At 51.7% G+C, this 20,684-nt stretch overlaps 1 protein-coding gene across 2 annotated transcripts; it reads left to right on the plus strand.

Annotated features, from left to right (window-relative positions):
• Nucleotides 1-1,737: 1,737 nt before the first annotated feature.
• On the plus strand, nt 1,738-14,222 carry RASSF2 (Ras association domain family member 2). 2 transcript variants are annotated; one of them, XM_082337090.1, is made up of 12 exons: nt 1,738-1,799; nt 2,340-2,545; nt 5,720-5,807; nt 6,999-7,074; nt 7,236-7,387; nt 9,419-9,507; nt 11,123-11,274; nt 11,366-11,467; nt 11,639-11,690; nt 11,791-11,912; nt 12,628-12,725; nt 12,943-14,222. In XM_082337090.1, the coding sequence occupies exons 3-12, from the start codon at nt 5,749-5,751 to the stop codon at nt 13,010-13,012; spliced, it is 972 nt and encodes a 323-aa protein (XP_082193216.1). In that variant the 5' UTR covers nt 1,738-1,799; nt 2,340-2,545; nt 5,720-5,748; the 3' UTR covers nt 13,013-14,222. The 2 variants fall into 2 exon arrangements, with proteins under 2 accessions (XP_082193216.1, XP_082193217.1); XM_082337091.1 differs by lacking the exon at nt 1,738-1,799 and adding an exon at nt 1,814-1,937.
• Nucleotides 14,223-20,684: the final 6,462 nt, after the last annotated feature.

The raw sequence follows: 20,684 nt of genomic DNA on the forward strand, positions 1-20,684 counted from the left end.
CCGGGAGGGATGCTCGGCCTCACGGCAGCGGGCCAGGACCACGGTGGGGCAGAAGTTTTGGGTTCCTTCCACGTGGGTTTGGTTCCTCTTGGGTTTGTGCTCACAGCTGCTGTGTGGGTAAGGAGGAGCTGGCAGCCTGTCCCAGCCTCGCAGGTTGCAAGAGCGGGTCAAATTCCTTTTATTTGGTAAATAAATGCCCCTGTCTGGGCTCAATCCTTCCCAACCCACTGAGCAGGGTGTAGCAAAATCAGGATTTAACCCCAGTTCTGCAACCAAGTTCCTCCTTGTGCTCATGCAGGTGCCTGCAGCAAAACCCTCTTTTTTTTTTTTTTCTTCCCTTTTGCTCTTGCTCTGATTGCAGCCATCCCAATGGCTGGGGAGGGTATGGTAAAAGCTTTCCCTCTCTTCGGGGCTAAATCCCTGGGTTTTGGGGCTGGTGGTTGCACAGTGCAGGCGGCCAGGGCCAGCTCTGCTCCATTGTGTGGCACGGCCGGGCTCTTCCCACGACAAAGGGCCTCTCATCTCCGCCAGCCCTCGAAGATGCTGCTGGAATATAAATACTAACCCCCATCCCGGCTTGCTTTTGCCGAGTCAGTGTTTCCCCAAGCCAGATGGCTCCTCCTGAACTTCTCATATTTTACATACAAATAAAAGAAAAAAAAAAAAAAAGGCTGATTACAATACGTGGTTGTAAAGACTTGCTTGTTTTGCTAAACCAGCTGTTTAGATTATTCCTTTGTTTTTGGTTTTGGTTTTTTTTCCCTTCGTGTGGGCTGTTTCTAGGCAAATTCCTTAAAAAGAAAAAAAAGCCTGGAGAAGCCACAAAGCACTGGGAAAGGTCAGGAGCAGACAAAGGCAGAGGGACGTGGCTGTACATGGCTGCTCTTCTAGAATACTTAATACCACTGTGCTGCCCCAAACCCTCCCCGCTGCGACGCGGGGTTCACGGGCAGGATGGGACCCGCAGCCCAGGAGCAGAGGCTGGAGGCTGAGCACCGCTTTGGAGGGAACCGTGACCCCAAGCTGCAACATCTGCTTCCAGGCAGATTTTTTTTATTATTATTTCCTCTTCAATGCCCTTCTCGGAGGCGGTTTTGGATCCAGACAGGATCCCACGGCCGTGGCTGGGAACCGGTTTCTGCCAACACCTGGCCCTGTTGCACAGTCCTGAAGGCAGAACAGCAAAGTGATGCCTGCGTGGCTCTGGCACTGAATACCACAGAGTTTGGGGTGTTTTAAGGCAGAAATAACCACTTTAGTCTGTGTGATGCAGCCCGCAAGGCTCCCTCCGTGAGTCCTGCACGGAGCTGGAGCTGATCATAAGAGCATTTCCAGCGCGGGTGCATGGGATGGGGCATCCTTTGGGATCCTGATCCTGGCACCGGGGATGGGGCATCCTTTGGGATCCTGGTCCTGGCACCAGGGATGGGGCATCCTTTAGGATTCTGGTCCTGTGGTGCAACCTGGGTGCCAGAAACAGGGTGTCCTTCAGTCCTAGAGCCTGAACCACAGGTTTGAGACGGAGCATCCTTTGGGATCACGCTCCCGAGGGGTACAGGGTGCCCCAAGTAGGGCATCTTTTGGGGGATCCCCAATCCTGGCAGCCGGTACGGGGTGTCCCTTGGGATCCCGGTGCCGGGGTGACCCTGGGTGCCGGAGAGGGGTGTCCCCCGCGATTTCAACACCAGTACCCCGGAGGGCACCGCAGCCCCGCCCCGCCCCGCCCCGCCCCGCCCCGCCGAGGGGCGGCCCGACGCGGGGCGCCGGCTGCGGCGCGGAGCGGCGCGGAGCGGCACCGGGTGAGTGCGGGCGGCTCGGGGCATCCCCGTCCTCATCCCCGTCCTCATCCCCGTCCCCACCTCCATCCCCATCCCCGTCCCCATCCCAGGGGAGCAGCCCCGGGGCTGAGCTGGAGCTACCCCGGAGCCCGCTCCGCGGTGAGTAGAAGGCGAAGGCTGCACCCACCCCCGGGGGGGGATCCGGCCCCCAGGCCCGGGGGGCGTCACCTCTGCACCCAACGACCATCCCCGGCATCACCCTCTCTTTTGGGGCTGGCTGCTGTCGCAGGCGGGGAGGGAGCCGCAAGCACCCGCGGGTCCCCAGCCCGGTCACGACACCTTTGCTGCGGCCCCCATCGCGCCCGGGGTGGAGACCCACTGGATCCTTTCCTGTAGCCCACAACAAGCCGTTGATGGCCACCAGCTCTGCTTGGAGGGTCTGACCTGCGGAGTGTGGCCAATGGGTCCCCTCACTTGTCCCCAAGCGAGCCGCCACCCCAATGGCATCGCCCGCCCGCGGCTCTGCCACCACTCACCGCTCCCCTCCTTTCCCCTTTGCAGGACGGGGCTGAGCAGTTGGGCTGGCGAACAATAGCGGCGCTGGAAAACAATGGAGCTGCCGCACCTTCGCGCTTAGGGACGCCCGACAGACGCTCGGAAGAAATCCCGGCTCCAAAATAGCGCCTGGGCCAGAGCCACCACTGCACCGGCTCACGCGAGCCGTCCGCTGAGCACCGTCAGTCAAGCAAAGGATCTGCCAGGACAGGGTGAGAGTGCTCGGTTGTATCCCACTGCTGAGCAAAGCAGCTTTTAGAGGCTCTCGGTGCCTACGAGGGAGGAACTGTCGCCTCCGGATGATGCTTTGCTACTGATTCCATCGGGATCGGTGCGCCATTGGGCTGGTTAAAAGCTGCCCTGGGCTGCAGGGAAGCGGCAGGGTTTGTGCAGGAGGGAACATTGCGGCCTCCCCGGGGAGTGGGATATTCCCACAATCCCTCGCACGGCTGGGGGGAAGCATCAGCTCCGCCGAAACCACGTCTGTCGCCCGAGTGGGGAGATGCTGAAGTGGCAGTGGGGATGCTGCCGAAGCATCTGCATGCTGCAGAAGGGGATTGGGAAAGCAAAAAACCCCCGAAAAACGCTCCTTTATTTGTAGGAGCAGGGAAAACCACCTCTCTCCTGCTGAAAATGCGATCTTTGAGGTTTTTTTGTACTTTTTTTCTATTTTTGTTGCTGCATTTGAGCTGCGCATCTCCCTGGGAGCTCTGCAAAAGCAAGTACTCATCCCTGCTCCATGTGAGGGGCTGCAAGCATGGCCAGGCTCCCTCTGCACCGCAAAGCAGATGGGGCTGTAGGGATGTGGGGAAGGGTCTTAGGAAAATTATTTTTAGGGAGGAGAATAAGTCTGGGGTCCATCAGGCCTGAAAGTGACTGTGGGAGCAGCCGACAGCTCGTGTTGGAAGGCAGGGAGGGCTGAAATCCTCTTGCCACGTGTGCAGGGGGAATTGATTTGATCTGATGTTTTTTTGCAAGACAGCAGTGAAACCTCAGCCCGCGCCGGGCGCAAAGGAAATACGTTGGCTCAGAGTGGGGAAACTGAGGCACGGGGGGTGCCGGGAAATGAAGACAGCGCTGAGCTGCCGAGGTTGAGCAACCGATTGGGCAATTTGTACGTTGCCAGCCCTTTTATTTTGGCAATTTCCAGCCTTTTGCCAAAGCCAAGGCAGAAAACTGGGGGGGTGGCAGCAGCTGGTCCGCGTTTGGGGATCTCCAGGCAGCTGCCACTCCCTCCCAGCCACAGCCCGGAGCTCTCAAGACCCAAAAAAGGAAGAATTTTGTCCTTTCCTCGTTCGCTCGGAAGGGGATGTGATGACGGAGGCAAAGGTGACAGTGCTGGACCGGTAAACAGGAAACCAGGCTCCTTGGCGCAGGGGGATGAACCTGCATTTCAGGGCTCCCCTTCCATCCCAAAATGAGTATTTTTGCGGCTGAGTTCACCCCGATGTCCCCTTCGAGGGAACCAGGGCTTTGGCTTCACCTCTTTGTATCGTTGCGATGCCACGGAGCAGGACTCCCTGCTGATACCAAAGGCTCCACCCGGGGCTGCACTGCTGGAGGGTTTTTTTTTTCAGCCACTTTGGTATTTTTGGCAATATTTTTGCATGGGCCAAGCAGCCGTGTCATTTAATCCTCCCTCTGTGCAGCAATGCCTTAGCAATACCTTCCCCAGAGCTTTATCATCCGCTTTCAGGGGACACCCACAAGCGAGATGCTTATTTCTACCGTTCTGTATCTCACAGCTGGTAACCTGCAAATTTGGGTCCCTGCCGCAGCAGGTGCCATGCAGCCTCCGCGCCAACATTTATCCCGAAGCCACAAAGCCAGCTGCAAAATCCTCTCCCAATATCATTTTGGAGGGCTAAGATTATTAATAAGATTATTATTGGGTTTATTCCCTGTAGGAGGGTGGATGGATGCGGGAGAGGCAGCTGCCCGCCGCAGGAGGAGTGTTGATGCCAGGCTTTGCTGGGATGCTTATGCGGCTCCTCGGCTCGTCAGGAAACCCGAAGCTTTGTCAGCTTTTCCGTTGCGACGTGCGATTTTTCAGCGGCAGGTTTCTCTTCTGCTTTCCCCAGGCAGAGCTGGAGCCCCGGGGGCCAGGCCGGCTTCCTGCCCTTCCCCTGCCTACTTCTGCCTGCTTAAAGGCAGGCTTCGCTTTTGCAACCTCTTCTCTGGTTTGAAGCATGATGCAGAATGTTTTTGCTGTTGCATAAAATGTATTTGCTAGAATATATCCTGATGTGCAGGGTAAGAAGAGGGGATTGCCACTGTGCTGAACTTTTAGGGCCAGGTCCATCCTCCGACACAGATTTTTACCACACGGCCTTGGTTGAGTCATTTATCCGCCTGGAGGTCATTGTGGGTTTGTTTTTTTGTTTTTTTTTTGACAGGAAAATGGGTTTGTTTCCCAGGGGATTGGGAGGAAGCACATGGCAATGCGGGAGGTGGAAGAAAACAGTGGTTTGTGGATCAAATGCTCTTTTCTCGCCTCGGTTTCTCTTTCTGGATGACGGAAGGGAGGGGAGAGACCCTGGAAAAATGAAAGCCCATCTGTAGGAGGGTTTGCACAAACACCCGAGGAAAAGCACAACCCAAGAAGTTCTTTCTCATGGCTCAAAACCACCCTGACGTTGCACTTCAAGGTCTCTCCAGTGCCTGATTTCCAAAGTGCTCCAAGCCCGCGAGCAACCCTAAGGGCTTCGCCCTAAAACTCATTTTAATTCCACTTCGTAGCATCCAAAAATCACTCTTGTGCTTTAAGCCAGGGCCGCTCCAAAGGTGGGATTTTTGGGAGCTTCCGAGTATTTGCATGAAAGCAACGGAGATGTTTTGGCACTGGAGGGAATGCATCAAAATTTAACCGGCATTGTATAAAAGGCATAAAGGAACCAGCCCAGCGTGTCTCGCTGCTTGCGAAAGTCAGCCCTCGTGCCTGCCACCTCGTTTCAGGATGGAATGAGGAAGCATCAAGCCAGATCCAGACCTGCGTGTCCAAAGCTTTGTAGCAAAACCCTAGTAAAATAAATGGAGAAAAGGAACAAATCCTGCTTACAATCTTTCCACCTCCAGGTCTGGCATCACCGGGGCGGTCTGTGGATGCTCGAAATGCAAATGTTAGCGTAAGCGTACCTCTGCCGATATTAAATTTTCAGTGAGTTTACAACGCTTCTCCCCTTATCTGATTTCCCCTCCCTCTCCATCGATTTTGCCAGAGAAGCTGCATCAAACTTCACCCGTGGCTGCACCCACTGGAGCTTTTTCCCAAGAGCTCTTCCAAATCCAAGCAAGTTTATTTTTTCCCCCGTTATCCAGGGGTGTGTATCAGGGATGCAATAACGGGGCGGTTCATGCCGATCCTTTTCTCTCCTCCCTCTTTGCAGTTCAGCTCCCATGAAAGAAGAGCAGGAAGATGGATTACGGCGGCTGCGAGTACCTGGTCCCCTGCGGAAAAGAGAAATACATCTCCAAGTAAGATGCTCAGCAGGGCTGTAATGCAGAAATACAGTCGGTGCTGGTAGCTGGGGAGTTATTTGCAATATTCCTGGGGGTTTTCACCTTCAGGCTGAGAGGAGGGGAGTGACCCTGGGTTTTAACTCGATTCGGTTGGATTTGGAAAGAAGAAGCCATTCTGGGGCAAGAAACGGCAACTTCCTTTTAAAAAAAAAAAAAGGTTGTTGATGGGATTTTGAAATATTTTTCTTAGGAGTGTGGCCAAATGCTCTATAAACTTTCATGAAATATAGGTTTTGCTGAAAAAGGTCCCGATTAGTAATTGCTCTTTTATGCTTTGGTAAAGAAGTAAAATGATTCCTAAATTTCAAGGAAGATTTTGGAGGAGATAAAGCATAGATGTGATATTCCCCCCCCCCCCCTTTTCTTTCTCATAACCCCAAATCCCCATGGTTTGTGCTTCTTTATACTAATCTGACGGTGCCGAGCATCCTTAAACTCCATCAGCCAGCCAAGCTGAATTAATGACAGCTTTATGAACTAATGCCAGAGGCATCGCTTCCCCATGATTCATAGCTGTGCTTAGACAGCCTGGGTTGGGTTTTTTTTTGGTTTGGTTTTATTTTTTTATTTTTATTTTTATTTTGTTTTTATTATTATTATTCATTTGCAACTGGAGCAGGGCTCAGGCTTTTAATTTGAGCTCGAGGTCAGGGTCCGGAGCAACGAGCCAACGTGATAAACTCGCCTGTGATAACTTGTGACTCCAGCATGACCCAAGGGCTTGGGCGCTCCAAAATTTTCCTTGTTTTTCAGCCTTGTGACTGACTCCACCAAGGTCTGACGGGTTTTCTTACATCTTTTTGCATGGCTTACGGAGGGCACAGTTGCAGGGAACTTGTACCCCCTAATCATGGTTGCAAAGGGCAACCCCTGGTTGAACCCGCAGCAGATATCCTCAACAAGGGAGGTCTAGAGGTGGCAAAAGACCCAAATTTGCCCCAAATGAAGCTGGTTTGGGTCCCCCAGCAGTGTAGCAGGTTCATTGCCCACCCCGGCCCTGGGAAGCCATTCCTGCTTTCTCCCAGATCCCCCAAAATTTCCCTCCAGCCGGCTCAGGGGGTACCACGCTGAGTACTGAGCAGTGCCTGCAATGTCCCCCCTCGCTCCTCCACATCTCTTCTCAGCATCTTTCCCATTTTTTTCCAGAAATGAGCTGCTCTTACACTTGAAGACGTACAACATCTACTACGAAGGGCAAAATTTGCAGCTGCGGCACCGGGAGGTAAGAAACCCCCTTGGGCAGGCACCCAACTTATCTCTGGCAGCAGAGAAAAAACAAGGAAATTGGGTTTGATTCAGGCTTGTGAGGTCAAAAAAAATGCCTCTTAGTAATATTCATCGCTATTTGTATTTGGGATATTGAGCTGCCCATCTCTCGTGCAGGAGGAAGGCGAGCTCATCGTGGAGGGGCTGCTGAACATCTCCTGGGGCTTGCGGCGACCCATCCGCCTGCAGATGCAGGACGACAACCAGCGCATCCGCCCTCCGCCCTCCTCCTCCTCCTGGCACTCCGGCTGCAACCTGGGAGCCCACGGGTGAGTGGCGGGAAGAGAAGTCATCCCCTCCCAAGGCAACGTTTGCTGGGTTGCAACCCCAGCTACCTTGTCTGGGTCCTGTTTTTTTTCCAACATGCAAAACCCTGAAGAAGCCAAGTCTGAAATAAAGTAGCTTGGTTTCACTTTGCAAAGACCCCTCTCTTTTGCAAAGACCCCCCTCTTTTGCAAAGACCTCCCCTTTTGCAAAGACCTCCCCTTTTGCAGACCTCTCCTTTTTGCAAAGACCCCCTTTTTGCAAAGACTCACAGTTTTGTAAACCCCTCCCTTTTTGCATAGACCCCCCGCTCCTTTTGCAATTCTTCTCTTCTGCAACCCTCCTTTTGCAAAGATTCACCCCTTTTGCAAACCCCCCTGTTTTGCAAAGACACCTGCTTTCTGCAAACCTCCTCTTTTTGCAAAGAACTCCCTCTTTTGCACAGACACCCCCCCCCTTTTGCATCCTCCCCCCTTTTGCAAAGACTCCCCTTTCTGCAAAGGCCCTTTTGCCTGCAAGAAGCTCCTTCTGAAACCAGCCTGGGTTTTAACTTTAATACAAGTTTAATGCTGGATGTTGCTCCAGGCCCAAGTAATTCAATATCTTCATAAGCGATGTGGATAATGGGATCAAGTGTAGCCTGATGAAGTTCGCAGATGACACCAAATTGAGTGGGGAAGTAGACACTCTGGAAGGGAGAGCCACCCTGCGGAAAGATCTGGATAGGGTGGAAGAGTGGGCTAACAGGAACCTTATGAAGTTTAACAAAGACAGACAAGTGTAAGGTCTTGCACCTGGGAAAACAATCCAGGCGTGCAGCTCAGACTGGGATCCACCTGGCTGGAGAGCAGCTCCGTGGAAAGGGACCCGGGGGTCCTGGTGGGCAGGAAGCTCAACATGAGCGAACAGTGTGCTGCTGCGGCCAAGAGGGCCAAGAGGCTGCCGGGTTGCATCAAAAAGGGCATCGCCAGCAGAGATAAAGAAGTCACTATCCCTCTCTACTCGGCGCTTGTCAGGCCACACCTGGAATACTGTGTACAGTTCTGGTCCCTGCTATACAAAAAAGACGTGGACAGGCTGGAGGGGTCCGGAGAAGGGCCACCGAGATGATCAAGGGTCTGGGAAGCCTGCCGTATGAGGATAGGCTGAGAGAGCTGGGCTTGTTCAGCCTTGAGAAAAGGAGGCTTAGAGGTGATCTCATCACCATCTACCAGTACTTAAAGGGGAGCTACAAAGAAGATGGAGACTCCCTTTTTACAAGGAGTCCCATGGTGAGGACAAGGGGTAACGGGTACAAGTTATTCCCAGGGAGATTCCGGTTGGACACGAGAGGTAGATTTTTCACAATGAGAACAGTCAACCATTGGAATAATCTCCCCAGGGAAGTGGTTGACTCTGCTACGCTGAACACGTGTAAGACTCAGCTGGACATGCTGCTGGGCCATCTCGTCTAGACTGTGCTAGAAAGGTTGGAGCAGGTGATCCTCGAGGTCCCCTCCAACCTGGTATTCTGTGATTCTATGACTTTAATCACCCCGGAACAGCCGTTTCCCAGCCATCCTCTGCAACCACCCTGGGCTGCAGCGCGATCCTCAAGTGCCCAGGAACAGCAAGTCCATGGGTTCTCCTGGCCGTGGTGGGGGTCTGCCTAGTTTTTGCATGTTTTTTTAGATGTTTTCAAAGAGAAAGAAGGGGCAGGTTCAGCTTTGCTTGGGCAGGTTGTGTGGTGGAGCTTGCAAAAATGCTGTTTTGGGCTTCAGCATCCTTTCCTGGGAAGAGGACAGCTGGGATAAGACCCTCCAAAGGGTTTTTTGGGAGCAGGACAGGATGAGATTCAGGATTTATATTGCAACTAGCCTGTGCTGCGACCCTGCAGGGATGGTTATCTGCCAAATCCGCAGGGAGAATGGGCTGCTTCCCATCCTGGAAATAGCAACGTGGGGGCTCGGAGGGGAGATCATCCCGGTTATCATTCCCTCTGCAGCTGCATGCTAACAAGGGACCCATCTTTTCTTTTTTTTTTTTTTTATTGCCAGGTCTATGCTGAAGCCCAGCACCTTGCCGGACATCCAGGTTACAGATGCAGAGGGCACGCCAAATGCGGAGGCTCCCGGGAGCGGCGCAGGTGAGCTGGGCTTGGATCTGGTTGGATTTGGCCGGGCAGTTGGGAGCAGCTGCCTTATGCTCCAGTTTGATTTGAGAAAATATAAAACAGGCATTTTTTTTCTCTAGAAATCAGTGTCCCCATCTTGCTCCAGGTTTCTTTAAGCCATTTCCAAAGTGCCTATACTTAATTTATTTAATTGCAGCAAGAAAATCTTAGCCCCGATGGTCTGAAACCCTTCCGAAGGTCTTCTGCAGAGGGAAGGGGCCACGGTGGGATGTGGTGAAAAGGAGCTTGGAAATAAATAGGGGGATGGAGCAAAGAGCCTCGTGGGATCGTAGGGAAAAGGATGTTGGCGCTTCCCCTTCCCGGCAGCTCCGCTTTTAGGGAAGAAGAATAGGCGCCATTGGGAAGTGCCGTTACCATGGGGAAGTCAACATTTCTGCAAAGTTTTTTTCCGCTCCCTGGTTTTTCCTCTGTAGAGAGGGGGAAGAGCTAGGCCCAGCTCTTCGTTAACCCCTTGTTTTTAGCACAAGGCAGTGATGAATGGGACACAAACTGTCCCACCGGCAATTCCCACTGGAAAAACCTGCTTTATGCATTTTTCTTATTCGATCGAGGCATTTTGCAGATGTTCCTCGCTTTATTTTTTTTGGGGGGGGGGGGAAGTGAAGGGGGGTGTTTTTATGGAAATACACCCTGGAGGCAGAGAAGAACCAGCTAATCCTTTTGGCTTCGGGATGCTCATCCACTTCCCAGCTCAGGGAGGAGCTGAGCACTTGCAAAACTCATTGATCCATGAAACCCTTTGCCCCATCTTTGATTCTTCAGCTTTTCCCCTTTCTCTTTTTGATCTCCCCACACATGATGCTTTTTTCCCCCTTAATTAAAGCTTGCCCGGGCGATATCCACAAGGCATAGCACCATAGAAGTAACCCAGCAGCTATTTCAGCCAGCCATATGATGTTAATCCTCTGCCAGCGCATAAGAAAGAAGTCTTTTATTATATTTTTCTCCAAAAGCCTATAAAAATCAGTGCATAACATGCGTGCACAGCTCCTCGTGAGTGCTTAGTCACTGTGGCCCATGGTGTGCAGCTGGAGCAGCACGCACCAGAGATTTTTCTTGCTGCAGACATGCTTTGAATTAAAACATCCAAGCTTGAGCCCAAGAGGTTCATTAAAAATGGATGAAGAGCTAGTTTATAATAATCTGGACACAGGCCAGTTTTCACACAGAGATCTGAAGCGCTGGCCTCGTTTGCCTGTTCTCATTAAAGGAAAGGAGAAAAAAAAAAAGTTAAATTATGAAAAAGCAAGTAAAGATGCTCGAGTTCCCAGGAGAAGAGGCTTTATCCAGGTAGCAGCCTGGATTTATGCAGCTAATTCTGAATTAATAGCCTCCTTCAGGAGCTGGGAGAGAATAAACCAGTAGCAGCCATGCTACTGCATGGCTACTGGTGGGTTACATCTGTCCGGGGAAGTTTGTAGGGCTGTATTTCTGGGATGGGGACTTTTGCATCCATGGGGGGACTCCCAGGAGCTATTTTGCAGCAGGGGGATGCTGGGGTAGGACCCCAGGGGGTTCCTGCTTGCCCCTGGTCCTCAGCCCCATCCTTCCACCGGGTCTTTTCCAGCTGCCAAACCGCAGCCGGAGGAGACGCCGCAGCTGATGCGGACGCGGAGCGACGTGGGCGTACGGCGCCGGGGCAGCGCCCGCACCCCCAGCGAGCAGCGGCGCATCCGTCGTCACCGCTTCTCCATCAATGGGCACTTCTACAACCATAAGGTGAGCCCCGAACCTTGCCGGCTCCCCAGAACCTCTCCAGACAGATCGGTGGGGAAATCCGGGGGGGTTAAATGGACTTTGTGCCCCATAGACGTCCGTGTTCACGCCAGCGTACGGCTCCGTCACCAACGTCCGGATAAACAGCACGATGACAACCCCCCAGGTCCTCAAACTGCTGCTCAATAAATTCAAGGTATGTTAGCTATCCCCCGTCTCGTGTTTCTGGGTTGCTCTGTATGCGGAATTTATATCCCATGGCTACAAAATGCAAGGGCAGAGCGAAATAATGGGATTTTTTTCTAATTGCTGGGAAAGCCTAGGATAGAAACATGGACCTTTAATAGTGATTTATGTCTCCATTCAGATTGAAAACTCGGCAGAGGAGTTTGCACTGTATATCGTCCACACCAGTGGAGGTGAGTCTGTAAAAAAACCACCCCCAGCGCAGCTGGCGGGTCAGACGTGGCAAAGCCCCATCGTCCACCAGGCTGAACACCGGTGCTTTTGGTGTTGCAGAGAAGCAGAAGCTGCGAGCCAGCGATTACCCCCTGATCGCCCGCATTCTGCAGGGCCCCTGCGAGCAGGTCTCCAAGGTCTTCCTCATGGAGAAGGACCAGGTGGAGGAAGTCACCTACGATGTGAGTTTGCTGGCACGAGATGCTCATTGCTTTTGGATGGGCTTGGGATGCAACCGGGGCCGGAAAACCAGGGGAACATCTCCGTGCTGGGGATGCAGGAATTGCTTTGCTCTTGTGTCTCCCTGTGAAAACTCCCCATCTTATGGCAAAAACCTTGTTCTGTGCTTAAAGAGCATCTTTAAACTGCAACCGAGAGCAAACGCCCCCAGCCCTGTTTTGCCATCCCAAATCTGGTCGCAGAAGAGCCATTGCTGCACATCCTTTGGTGTAACTATTTTTTCCAGCCGGGGAAAGCGCTGCAGGTGGGGAACGGCTCATTTATGCCATCTGCCGGCTCCCTCCTACCCCGGTGCTGCTCTGCTCTTAAATGAGAGCACAGTTGATGCACTTTTGGGGTATATTTGAGCTTAAATAGCACTTGGCAACACATTGGGGATGCACAGGGCTCTCCATATGAAGGAGCCAAGTCTTGCAGCCAGTGCGTAAAATAAAATAAACCTTAGGTGGAGTTTCTTCCCAATAATTAGCTAGCGCTCCTTTGCACAAGCTGATGTTCATGCTGTGCAGAGGAAATGTGGTTTATTGCAAAAGTCAGGGGGGTCCTTGATTTCTCTGGTTAAATCTGGGGAGAGAATGCTGCGAGGTCGCCTTCAGCCTCGCGGGGTCGGTGCATCGCCCTCTTCATCGCCCGGCTTGGCATTTCTCTCCCACCCAGGTTGCTCAGTACATCAAATTCGAGATGCCCGTCCTCAGGAGCTTCATCCAGAAGCTGGAGGAAGAGGAGGATCGTGAAGTGAAGAAGCTAGTGCGCAAGTATGCCGGGCTCAGTGCCATCGAAGGGATGCTGAGAGTTCAGGACATTGTTGGGGGGTTATTTCGGTGCTGAAAATTCATTTGCACAGCCTTGCATCCCTAATGCATGCATGAGCCACTGGGTTTTGTATTATTCCAGGGTTTTCTTGGCAATTTGTGTTAAAAGCCCAGCTTGATGCTGCAAAAATCCTCTTTTCTTTGTCCTTCACCTCTGCAGATACTCCATCCTCCGGCTGATGATCGAGCAAAGGCTGGAGGAGATTTCCGAAGGTCCGACGGCGATGTGAAACACTTCACCATCACCCCGGCTCCGGGTTGCATCGCACAAAGAGCCGTTTGCCTGCAGGATGTACTGTACCGAATCCCAAACCCCTGTCATTCCCGCAGCGCTCCCGGTGTCCGCCCGGATCGCTCCGGCTCTGAGCCAACCCATCCTCCCGCACCTTCATCTGCGCAGCATCCTCGGGGGGTTCCTCCTCTGCAAATGGGGATTTTCCCAGCAAGGCTCTGGCCAGTGGCAGCTTTGGCCAAAACCTCAAATTCCTGGAAATAACAGGGGAAAAAAAAAAAAAGAGGAAATCCATGCGCAGGGTGAAGCCGCCAAGGACAGGGCCAAGCAAGGGCTGCAAGTGTTCGACAGCAAGAATTTGGGCTTGGTTTGAAGATGCTCGCTGCAGCAGTGCCCACACATGGCTCCTGGCAGAGGACCCACTGCTCAGTGGCAAGAGAGCACAAATAATTCCTCCTTTTTTTTAAAAAAGCACGTTTCTATTGCAATAATTCGCAGGTGACGGGAAGCTTTTGTAAATCAATAAGGGTCTGCTCAGAATTGGGGGGGTTTTTTAACACTTTTGCTGCTGAAAGCAAACTTGGGGATTGATAGTTGGATTTACAGTGAAAGAGTAAATTGCATTTTTCTGGCGTGTTCCCTTAACCTGCATCTGGTCGCGTAACTCCCTCCTTCCCCATTTCTAATTTGCACTAATTTTAGGGTTTTTTAAAAAAAAAAAAAAAACAAAATGATGTCAAACCTCTCTAGTAACCGCAACATGCCAAATAGCGCCCACAGGAATAGTTTATGGCACTGAGCATCTCTCGAGGGATGCTGTACGGAAAGCTGGGGGTGGCAGGAGGAGGGAGAGGCAGAAGTAAAGAGGGTTTTATTTTGCAAACGGGTTTTGCAGTGGTGCCAGCACATCGTCCCGGTGAAACCGGGACCGGGACTGACTCCATTATCACCATCACACCTGGAAAAACCTCTTTCCTCCTGGGCTAAACCAGCAATATCAATTTTATACCTCGATGTGAACTAAAACTCTGACTTTCTCCCTCCCTTGAGTTTTTGCAATGTATCTTCGTATTTTTTTTTAAATTTTGATGGTACCTTTTCCACCTTTAACACATGTTAGGGAAAGCATTGTACAGCAAGAAAAGCTTTTTATGTATTTGAAGGATGACTGTGGCATTGCTTCATTGATTAACAAGAAAACAAAATATGTAGCAACTTAATACAGAATGAAAACCCCTGTGTTACAGCCTGATTTGTTGAAAATAAAGCACTTTGTGGATAGAAATGCTGCTGAAATGTGCTCTGCATGGGCTGGGCATGATGAGGGAAAACAGCAAAACCTGCCTGAATCCTGGCGGAGAAGTTTCCCAAGGAGAAATGCTCCTGCCCTGCAGTTTCGGAGACTCACAACTAAATCGCTGGAGGATTTTTGGGGCTGTTGTAGGGTTTATCCAGCCCTAAGAGACTATTTATCCCCATGCACTGTGGTCGGTGGGCTCCATGCTCTGGATATTTCCCTTCCAGAAGGTAAAACTCGCCTCTAGAGGAAAACCTCTGCATTGCCTAGCCTTGTTTTAAACCCATGGAGTTTTTAAGCCTGTTATATTCAGTTTTTTTCTCCTCCTTGAGGCTGAGCTCTCTGAATCCCCAAGGTTATCCCCAGCCACGCTAGTCTTTCTCCCCGAAGCTGCCAGCCCCACGTTATCCAGCCCACTGAAGCCCATTTATCCCTCCCTGCGCAGGAGGGGGATACGAGTGACGTTGGCTCCGCTTATCGAAGCTTTATCCGCCGGGAAAAGTCTGATGTGAGTCGAGCCCGGCAGGCGCAGACGGGAAGAGCCAGCACCAGCGTGGCCCTGGGTGCACGGGTAAGGGCGGCATCCTCAGCACGGAGCTGAGGGATAAAAAGAGAAGGAATTGGGTGGATAGCAAGGTGAAAAGTGTTGGGTTTTGGCACAGAGCTGAGCTGGAGGTTGGGATGGGGAGAGCAGCCCAGGGAGGCACTGCACCCTGCCTAGCAGCTTCTGCACCGGGTTGTGATCCATAAGCTTGAATAATGCAGGGGAAATAAAGGGGGGAAAAAGAGGAAGGAAAAAAATCCCCATGTCTTAATTTTTGTGGGGTTTATGGTGTTTCCAGTGGTGGCGATGCAGCTGCAAACAGCTGGAAGGGGGACACGTGCTTCTCCAGGCTTTCCTTAAAATAAACCACATTAGTTGGAGGAGCAGGGCAGCGAAACAAGGCAAATTAAATTAATCAAGCCCTATTTTTTTTTTTTTTTTGAAGCACTGGGTTTCAACGGGGGGGTCAGGCCTGGCACCTTCTAGCAGGGGCTGCAGGAGGGAAATGCTGACGCAGAGATGCTGCGGCCGGCCAGGCGGGCTCTGCTTTTTCAAAAGGCTTTTGTCAACACAGCTCCTGCTATTTTTGGGATGATTTTGGGGCCGCGATGGCTCAGCAGCTTCGGTACAATGAGCCTGTTTGCTCAGCCGCCGGCTGGAGGGGTTGCAGGGTGGGGGACAGGGCCAGGGGGAATCACGTCGTCATGTTCCAGTGCTTTGCAGCAGGGTGGAAAAATGAAGGTGCAGCTGTGATTGGGAAGTCAGGAGCATTTGCATTCCACCACACCAACAAATATATTAAATTATATACGTTGAATATGGTAAACATATTCAATAATACATTAAATATATTAAATACATTAAATTATTAACTATGCTAAATGTAGGTTGGCCTAAGCCTAAGGCAAACTATGTGGTGGACGGACCTGGGATCCCTGTGTTCACCATCCCTCCTTGTGCCCCTTTCGCAGGTCGGGCAGGATGAGGCCCCGCGATGCCTGGTGCTGGGTGGCGATGCTGCTGCTCGCCCTCTTCAGCGACATCGCCGGCAGCCGCCGTGGTGCTGGTGCGAGAACCAGCGGGCGAGGCGGTGGCAGCGGTGGCGGTGGGGGGCCGCGTGGGGGCTTTCGGGCCATCTCCCGCAGCGGTGGCACTCCTGGCCGCGGCTCTAAGGTGGCGGGGGCCATCGCGGCCGGTGCTGCTGCGGGGTACGGCATGGGGCTCTTGGGGCGCCCGCGACCATCCCGCTTGGGTCACGGCGTCCCGGCAGCCCGGCAGCCCCCACTGGCGGGCGGCTTTCATGCCCCAAGTTGGCCGGACGTGGGTGCCAAGCGGGGACCCCCCAGCCGAGCCCCCGGGAACCAGCACGGTGGCATCGGCCCCGCTCTGCTGTTGGCACCCATCGTCTGCTTCATAAGCCGCAGGCTGCAGCGCTGAGCACGGAGAGGGGACCCCGGGTGACCCCTGGCCGGCTGAGCCCGCTGGGGTTTCTTAGTGAATGACTTTCCTGGGAGATTAGACGTGGCTTGGGGAGGTGGAAGAGATGCTCTGCAGTTGCCTCAGTTTCCCCCCGCCAGCACGACGGGACCCTGCGCCACAGCCGGAGCTGGGCAGCCATCCCTGTGCTCGCAGGGCCACCCAGGAGCCGGCTGGATCCTGCAAACCCCCATCTGCAAGAGCACGTACGTGAGCAAATCAAGCCCTGAAAGGACGCGTGGATATTTGCACCCAAAGAGATGCTGGATCAGCCCTGCCGCGCTCAGCTCTGGTTTCCCATTACGTGGCTTTACCAAAAAACACTCCTTTCCCCCAAAAGAGCACTGGGACTCGGGGGTGGGGTGCGGGGCTTGAAAATGGACCCCTCCACCTTGCAATAAAGTTTGGCCTTGAGACATCCTCTCTTTTTTTAACCAAATCCAGTGTGTTCAGCACCGGTCGCAAGCCAAGGAAGAGCTACATCTTCAAGGAATGCTGTGGCAGGGGTGAGCATGATGCTTAAGGACAAACCCCATCCCCGTCCCATCTCTCTGGCTTTGATATGATCAAACACGTCCCAATCTTTAGCATCCCCAGCCCAAAACACACCCAGCCATGGGACTGAGCCTCCCTCAGGTGCTTCGTGTTTGGCAGAGAGCATGCAAATCCTCTCTGGGAAGAGCTTAAAAGGAGCACAGAGGGATACTTCCCCCTCCGGCATCTGCATTTTCCTCTCTAGTCCCTGTCTTGGGTGGTTAAACCTTCCCTAAAACCTGGTTTAGCTGCAGCAGCTCAACCATTGCTGTGAGCAAAGAAAATAAAGAGGCACCAAGTGAAATATTGGGGATCCCCAAGAAACCTGTGGGAAGCCACAATCACCATCCTTCAGCAGGTAAGAAGTCCCTCACCAAAGTATTTTTGAGCCTGGATGTCTGTAATCAGGTCATCTCCCCTTGGAATTAGTGTTTTTTTGGGGGGGATAAATATCCTTATCATCTCCCCAGAAGAGAGGTTGAGTCAGGTCTCACTTTTATCAAGGGGTGGAAGGAGCCCTGGCCAGTGTATGTTGATTTTCTGGGCTCTTTTACAATACTTTCTTAAATTTTACAGAAGTCATTTGGTTCCTGAGGGATTTAATAGCATTTCAGAACAGGTGAGCACAGGATGTACCCAAGGCCGATGCTCTTACAGCTGTCAAAATCACTGTGGTCTCTGCCCCCACTTAGGGGATGGCTTCTAGGTTGAACAAATCCAACTATTCCAATAATGCACTGAGGGTTTTTTTTTTTTAATGTACTTCTTTAAAATGAACAATAAACCCAGCAGAAACTCCAGCCACAGCTCAAATTTGCATTTTTCCAGCATATATTTTGCATCCAGACCTGCTTCAATGGCCGGACCCCATCACGAGCATCCTCTGCTCATGGCCCTAATTTACAGCCTGAGCTCAGAAACGCTGCAGGGATGATCCCACGCTTCCTACATTGCATTCCCAAATTTTTCTTGCTTTTTCCCTCCCGCCGGCATGAAATAGAATCATAGAATCACAGAATTGTTAAGGTTGGAAAAGACCCTTAAGATCATCAAGTCCAACCGTTAACCTCGCACTGCCAAGTCCACCACTAAACCGTGCCCTCGAGCACCACATCCACCCGTCTTTTAAATACCTCCAGGGATGGGGACTCAACCACTTCCCTGGGCAGCCTGTGCCAGGGCCTGACAGCCCTTTCGGTGAAGAAGTTTTTCCCAATATCCAACCTAAACTTCCCCTGGTGCAGCTTGAGGCCGTTTCCTCTCGTCCTATCACTTGTTCCCTGGGAGAAGAGACCAACCCCCAATACATGGGGACACACTCCAATCTCCCCCCTCAATTTAATTTCCAGCCCTTTCAAAGGGCTGCGCTGCAGGAAAAGGCCTTAAAAGCTATTAACATTCTCTTTAATCACCTTGTGCTGGGGAGTTTTGGGGTTGCATATTCAGATGGGGGAGCAGGGCTGCTCTTGAGCAACCCCAGATGCTGAGATCCCTCGGAGACATGTTTTTCTAGGCGAGTGGTTGCACGCAAAATCAAGGCGTTTTCATGCATTTTTGCTCTGAAACAGCAACCAAACAAGTGCCTGCCTTCAGTGCAGCCAGCTGCAAAGCTCAGCCTAATTTTGGAGGGTTCTTTGGGAGACCCAGCCTTGCAAAACCATCCCGATGTTGATCCTGGGAGCCAGGGCTGGGCTCAGACAGGAGATGGTGCTGTTTACTCGGCGATGCAGCTCCTCTAATCTCCCACACTGGATCAGATGCAGAGATAAAATCACCCCTGGCTGAGGTCTGGGGACTTGCTTTGCATTTCAAGCTTCCAGATAAGACTGTTTCTTCTCCAGCTCTCTGCAAACTGTCCCACTGTGCACCAAAAATCCTCTTTTTGCAGTTTTTTTTCAGGCAAGAAAAATATATTCGCTTGCTTTACCTGCATGGAGGATGCTTATTTGTGGAGATGAGGGATGCAAAGCACCATGGGATGGGCGATTTGGAGAAGAGTATAAAAAACCCCCCAAATTTTATTCCATTTGTACTTTGGGGTGTATTTATTATCAGCCTGGTAAATGAGAAACATTTTCTGTTCTCACTTGGCAGCAAGGCTCCTGCCCACGCTGCAGGACTTGGAGTGTTTAACTAATCAGTATAGAGCAATGAGTTTATCTAGTTCAACAGACCGCTCCTAGGGGCCAAGAGGGCTCCAGGGTTATTGGATCCAACCATCCTTAAAGGACATGAGGGCTCGGACCATGTCCCCATGTCCTGCTCAGGGGCTCCCGGAGCCAGGAAAGCACTGATATTCCCCACTGACCCCACAGCAGCGAGCAAACGGCTCCAATAATCGCCATAAAATCCGATTACCCACACAGGACCTTGTGCTGGTTAAAAAAAAATGGGTGCAGTGCATGCAGAGGGAGGGAAATGGGTTTTTTTTGAGCTCGTCTGAGCGTCACCAACATCAGGGTTTCCCCCTGCTTGGGGCGGTTGGAGCAGCTTCCCCATGCTGGGGTGAAAAGCAGGGAAGATGGATTTTTTGGGGGGGGCTAAAGTTAGCATTTTGTATTGCTGCCTGCTGAGGTCCAGCCCTCCTCAGTGGAGTTTGCCGTGCAGGCGCTGCCAGCCCCTTCCTGGCAATACCCATGTGCTCACCTTGGAAAATGGGCCGTTGTCCTTCTTTTGGGGTTTTTTTCCTTCTTTGTTGGGGGGGTGCGTGTCTTTGTTGGAGGTTTTTTCCTTCTTTGTGTGGGGTGGGGTTTTCCTCCTTTTGTTTCCCCCCCCTTTTGGTTTTTTTTTTTTTCCTTCTTTGGGGGGGGCCTTCTTTGTGTGTGTGGATTTCCTTCTTTGTTGTTTTTTTTTCCCCTCTTTGTGTGTCTGTGTGTTCCTTCTTTGTAATTTTTTTTTTTTCCCTTCTTTGTATGTGTGTGGGTTCCTTCTTGGGGGGGTGTCCTTCTTTGGGAAAGAGATTGTTCTCTTTCTTTGTTGAAGGGGGATTCCTTCTTTGTTGGGTTTTTTTAATCTCCTTTGCTGGGTTTTCGTCCTCCTACTGCTGGGCTGCAGCTCGCCAGCACAAGGTCTGTTAGCAGATGGGTCCTCTAAGCCCATCACTGAAGCACCATATCTTCATTGCTACCTCTTTTAAGTCTGAAATCGCTCTCGTTTTACCTTGAAAAATCTTAATTAATAAGAAGGGTTGTATAAGCCTCCCCATGGCCCTGATCATCAGGGTCCCCCCTGTAGTTTGGGGACTCGTGAAGCAGTTTTCCCTGCAGGGCAGCAGAGCTGGGGGTTTTGGGGGGTCTTGCATTTATTTGCCCTCCCCCTCCCCCCCCCCCCCCTTCAATGACATGGGAAGAAGTCTGAGCTATTCAGTTTTGAGTATTTAGGGCAAAATAACCTCCTAAATAAAATGTCCTGGTAAAGTTTGGAGCTGGAGAGCTTTTGGGATGTGTCAAGCAGTTGGATGCTGAGTTGGTGCAGGATGAGCAGCGGCTGTAGGGATGCTTAGGACAGACCCAATAACCTCATGGGGGCTTTTTATTCCCCAAATCTTCCTTTCCATCACCATTTTTTAAACTTGCTTTTGCATACGGACGATGTGAAGGGTGGGATCCTGACATTTTATTTTTATTTTCCTCATTTTGGAAACTAGGTCCAATACTAAACTCTGCCTGCCATCTGTTTTTTTTGCCCCACTCCCTGTTTGCTGCTCTACCTACCAGTATTCAGAGATATTGGCCCAGTAGCCAATTTCAAGCAAAAAAACATTTTATTTTGCTCTTTCCAAGCACCTACAGGAGCTCTGGATCCCTGTTACGGACCTTT

Source organism: Platalea leucorodia (genome assembly GCF_965183815.1).
Source record: "Platalea leucorodia genome assembly, chromosome: Z".
NCBI classification, from domain to species: domain Eukaryota; kingdom Metazoa; phylum Chordata; class Aves; order Pelecaniformes; family Threskiornithidae; genus Platalea; species Platalea leucorodia.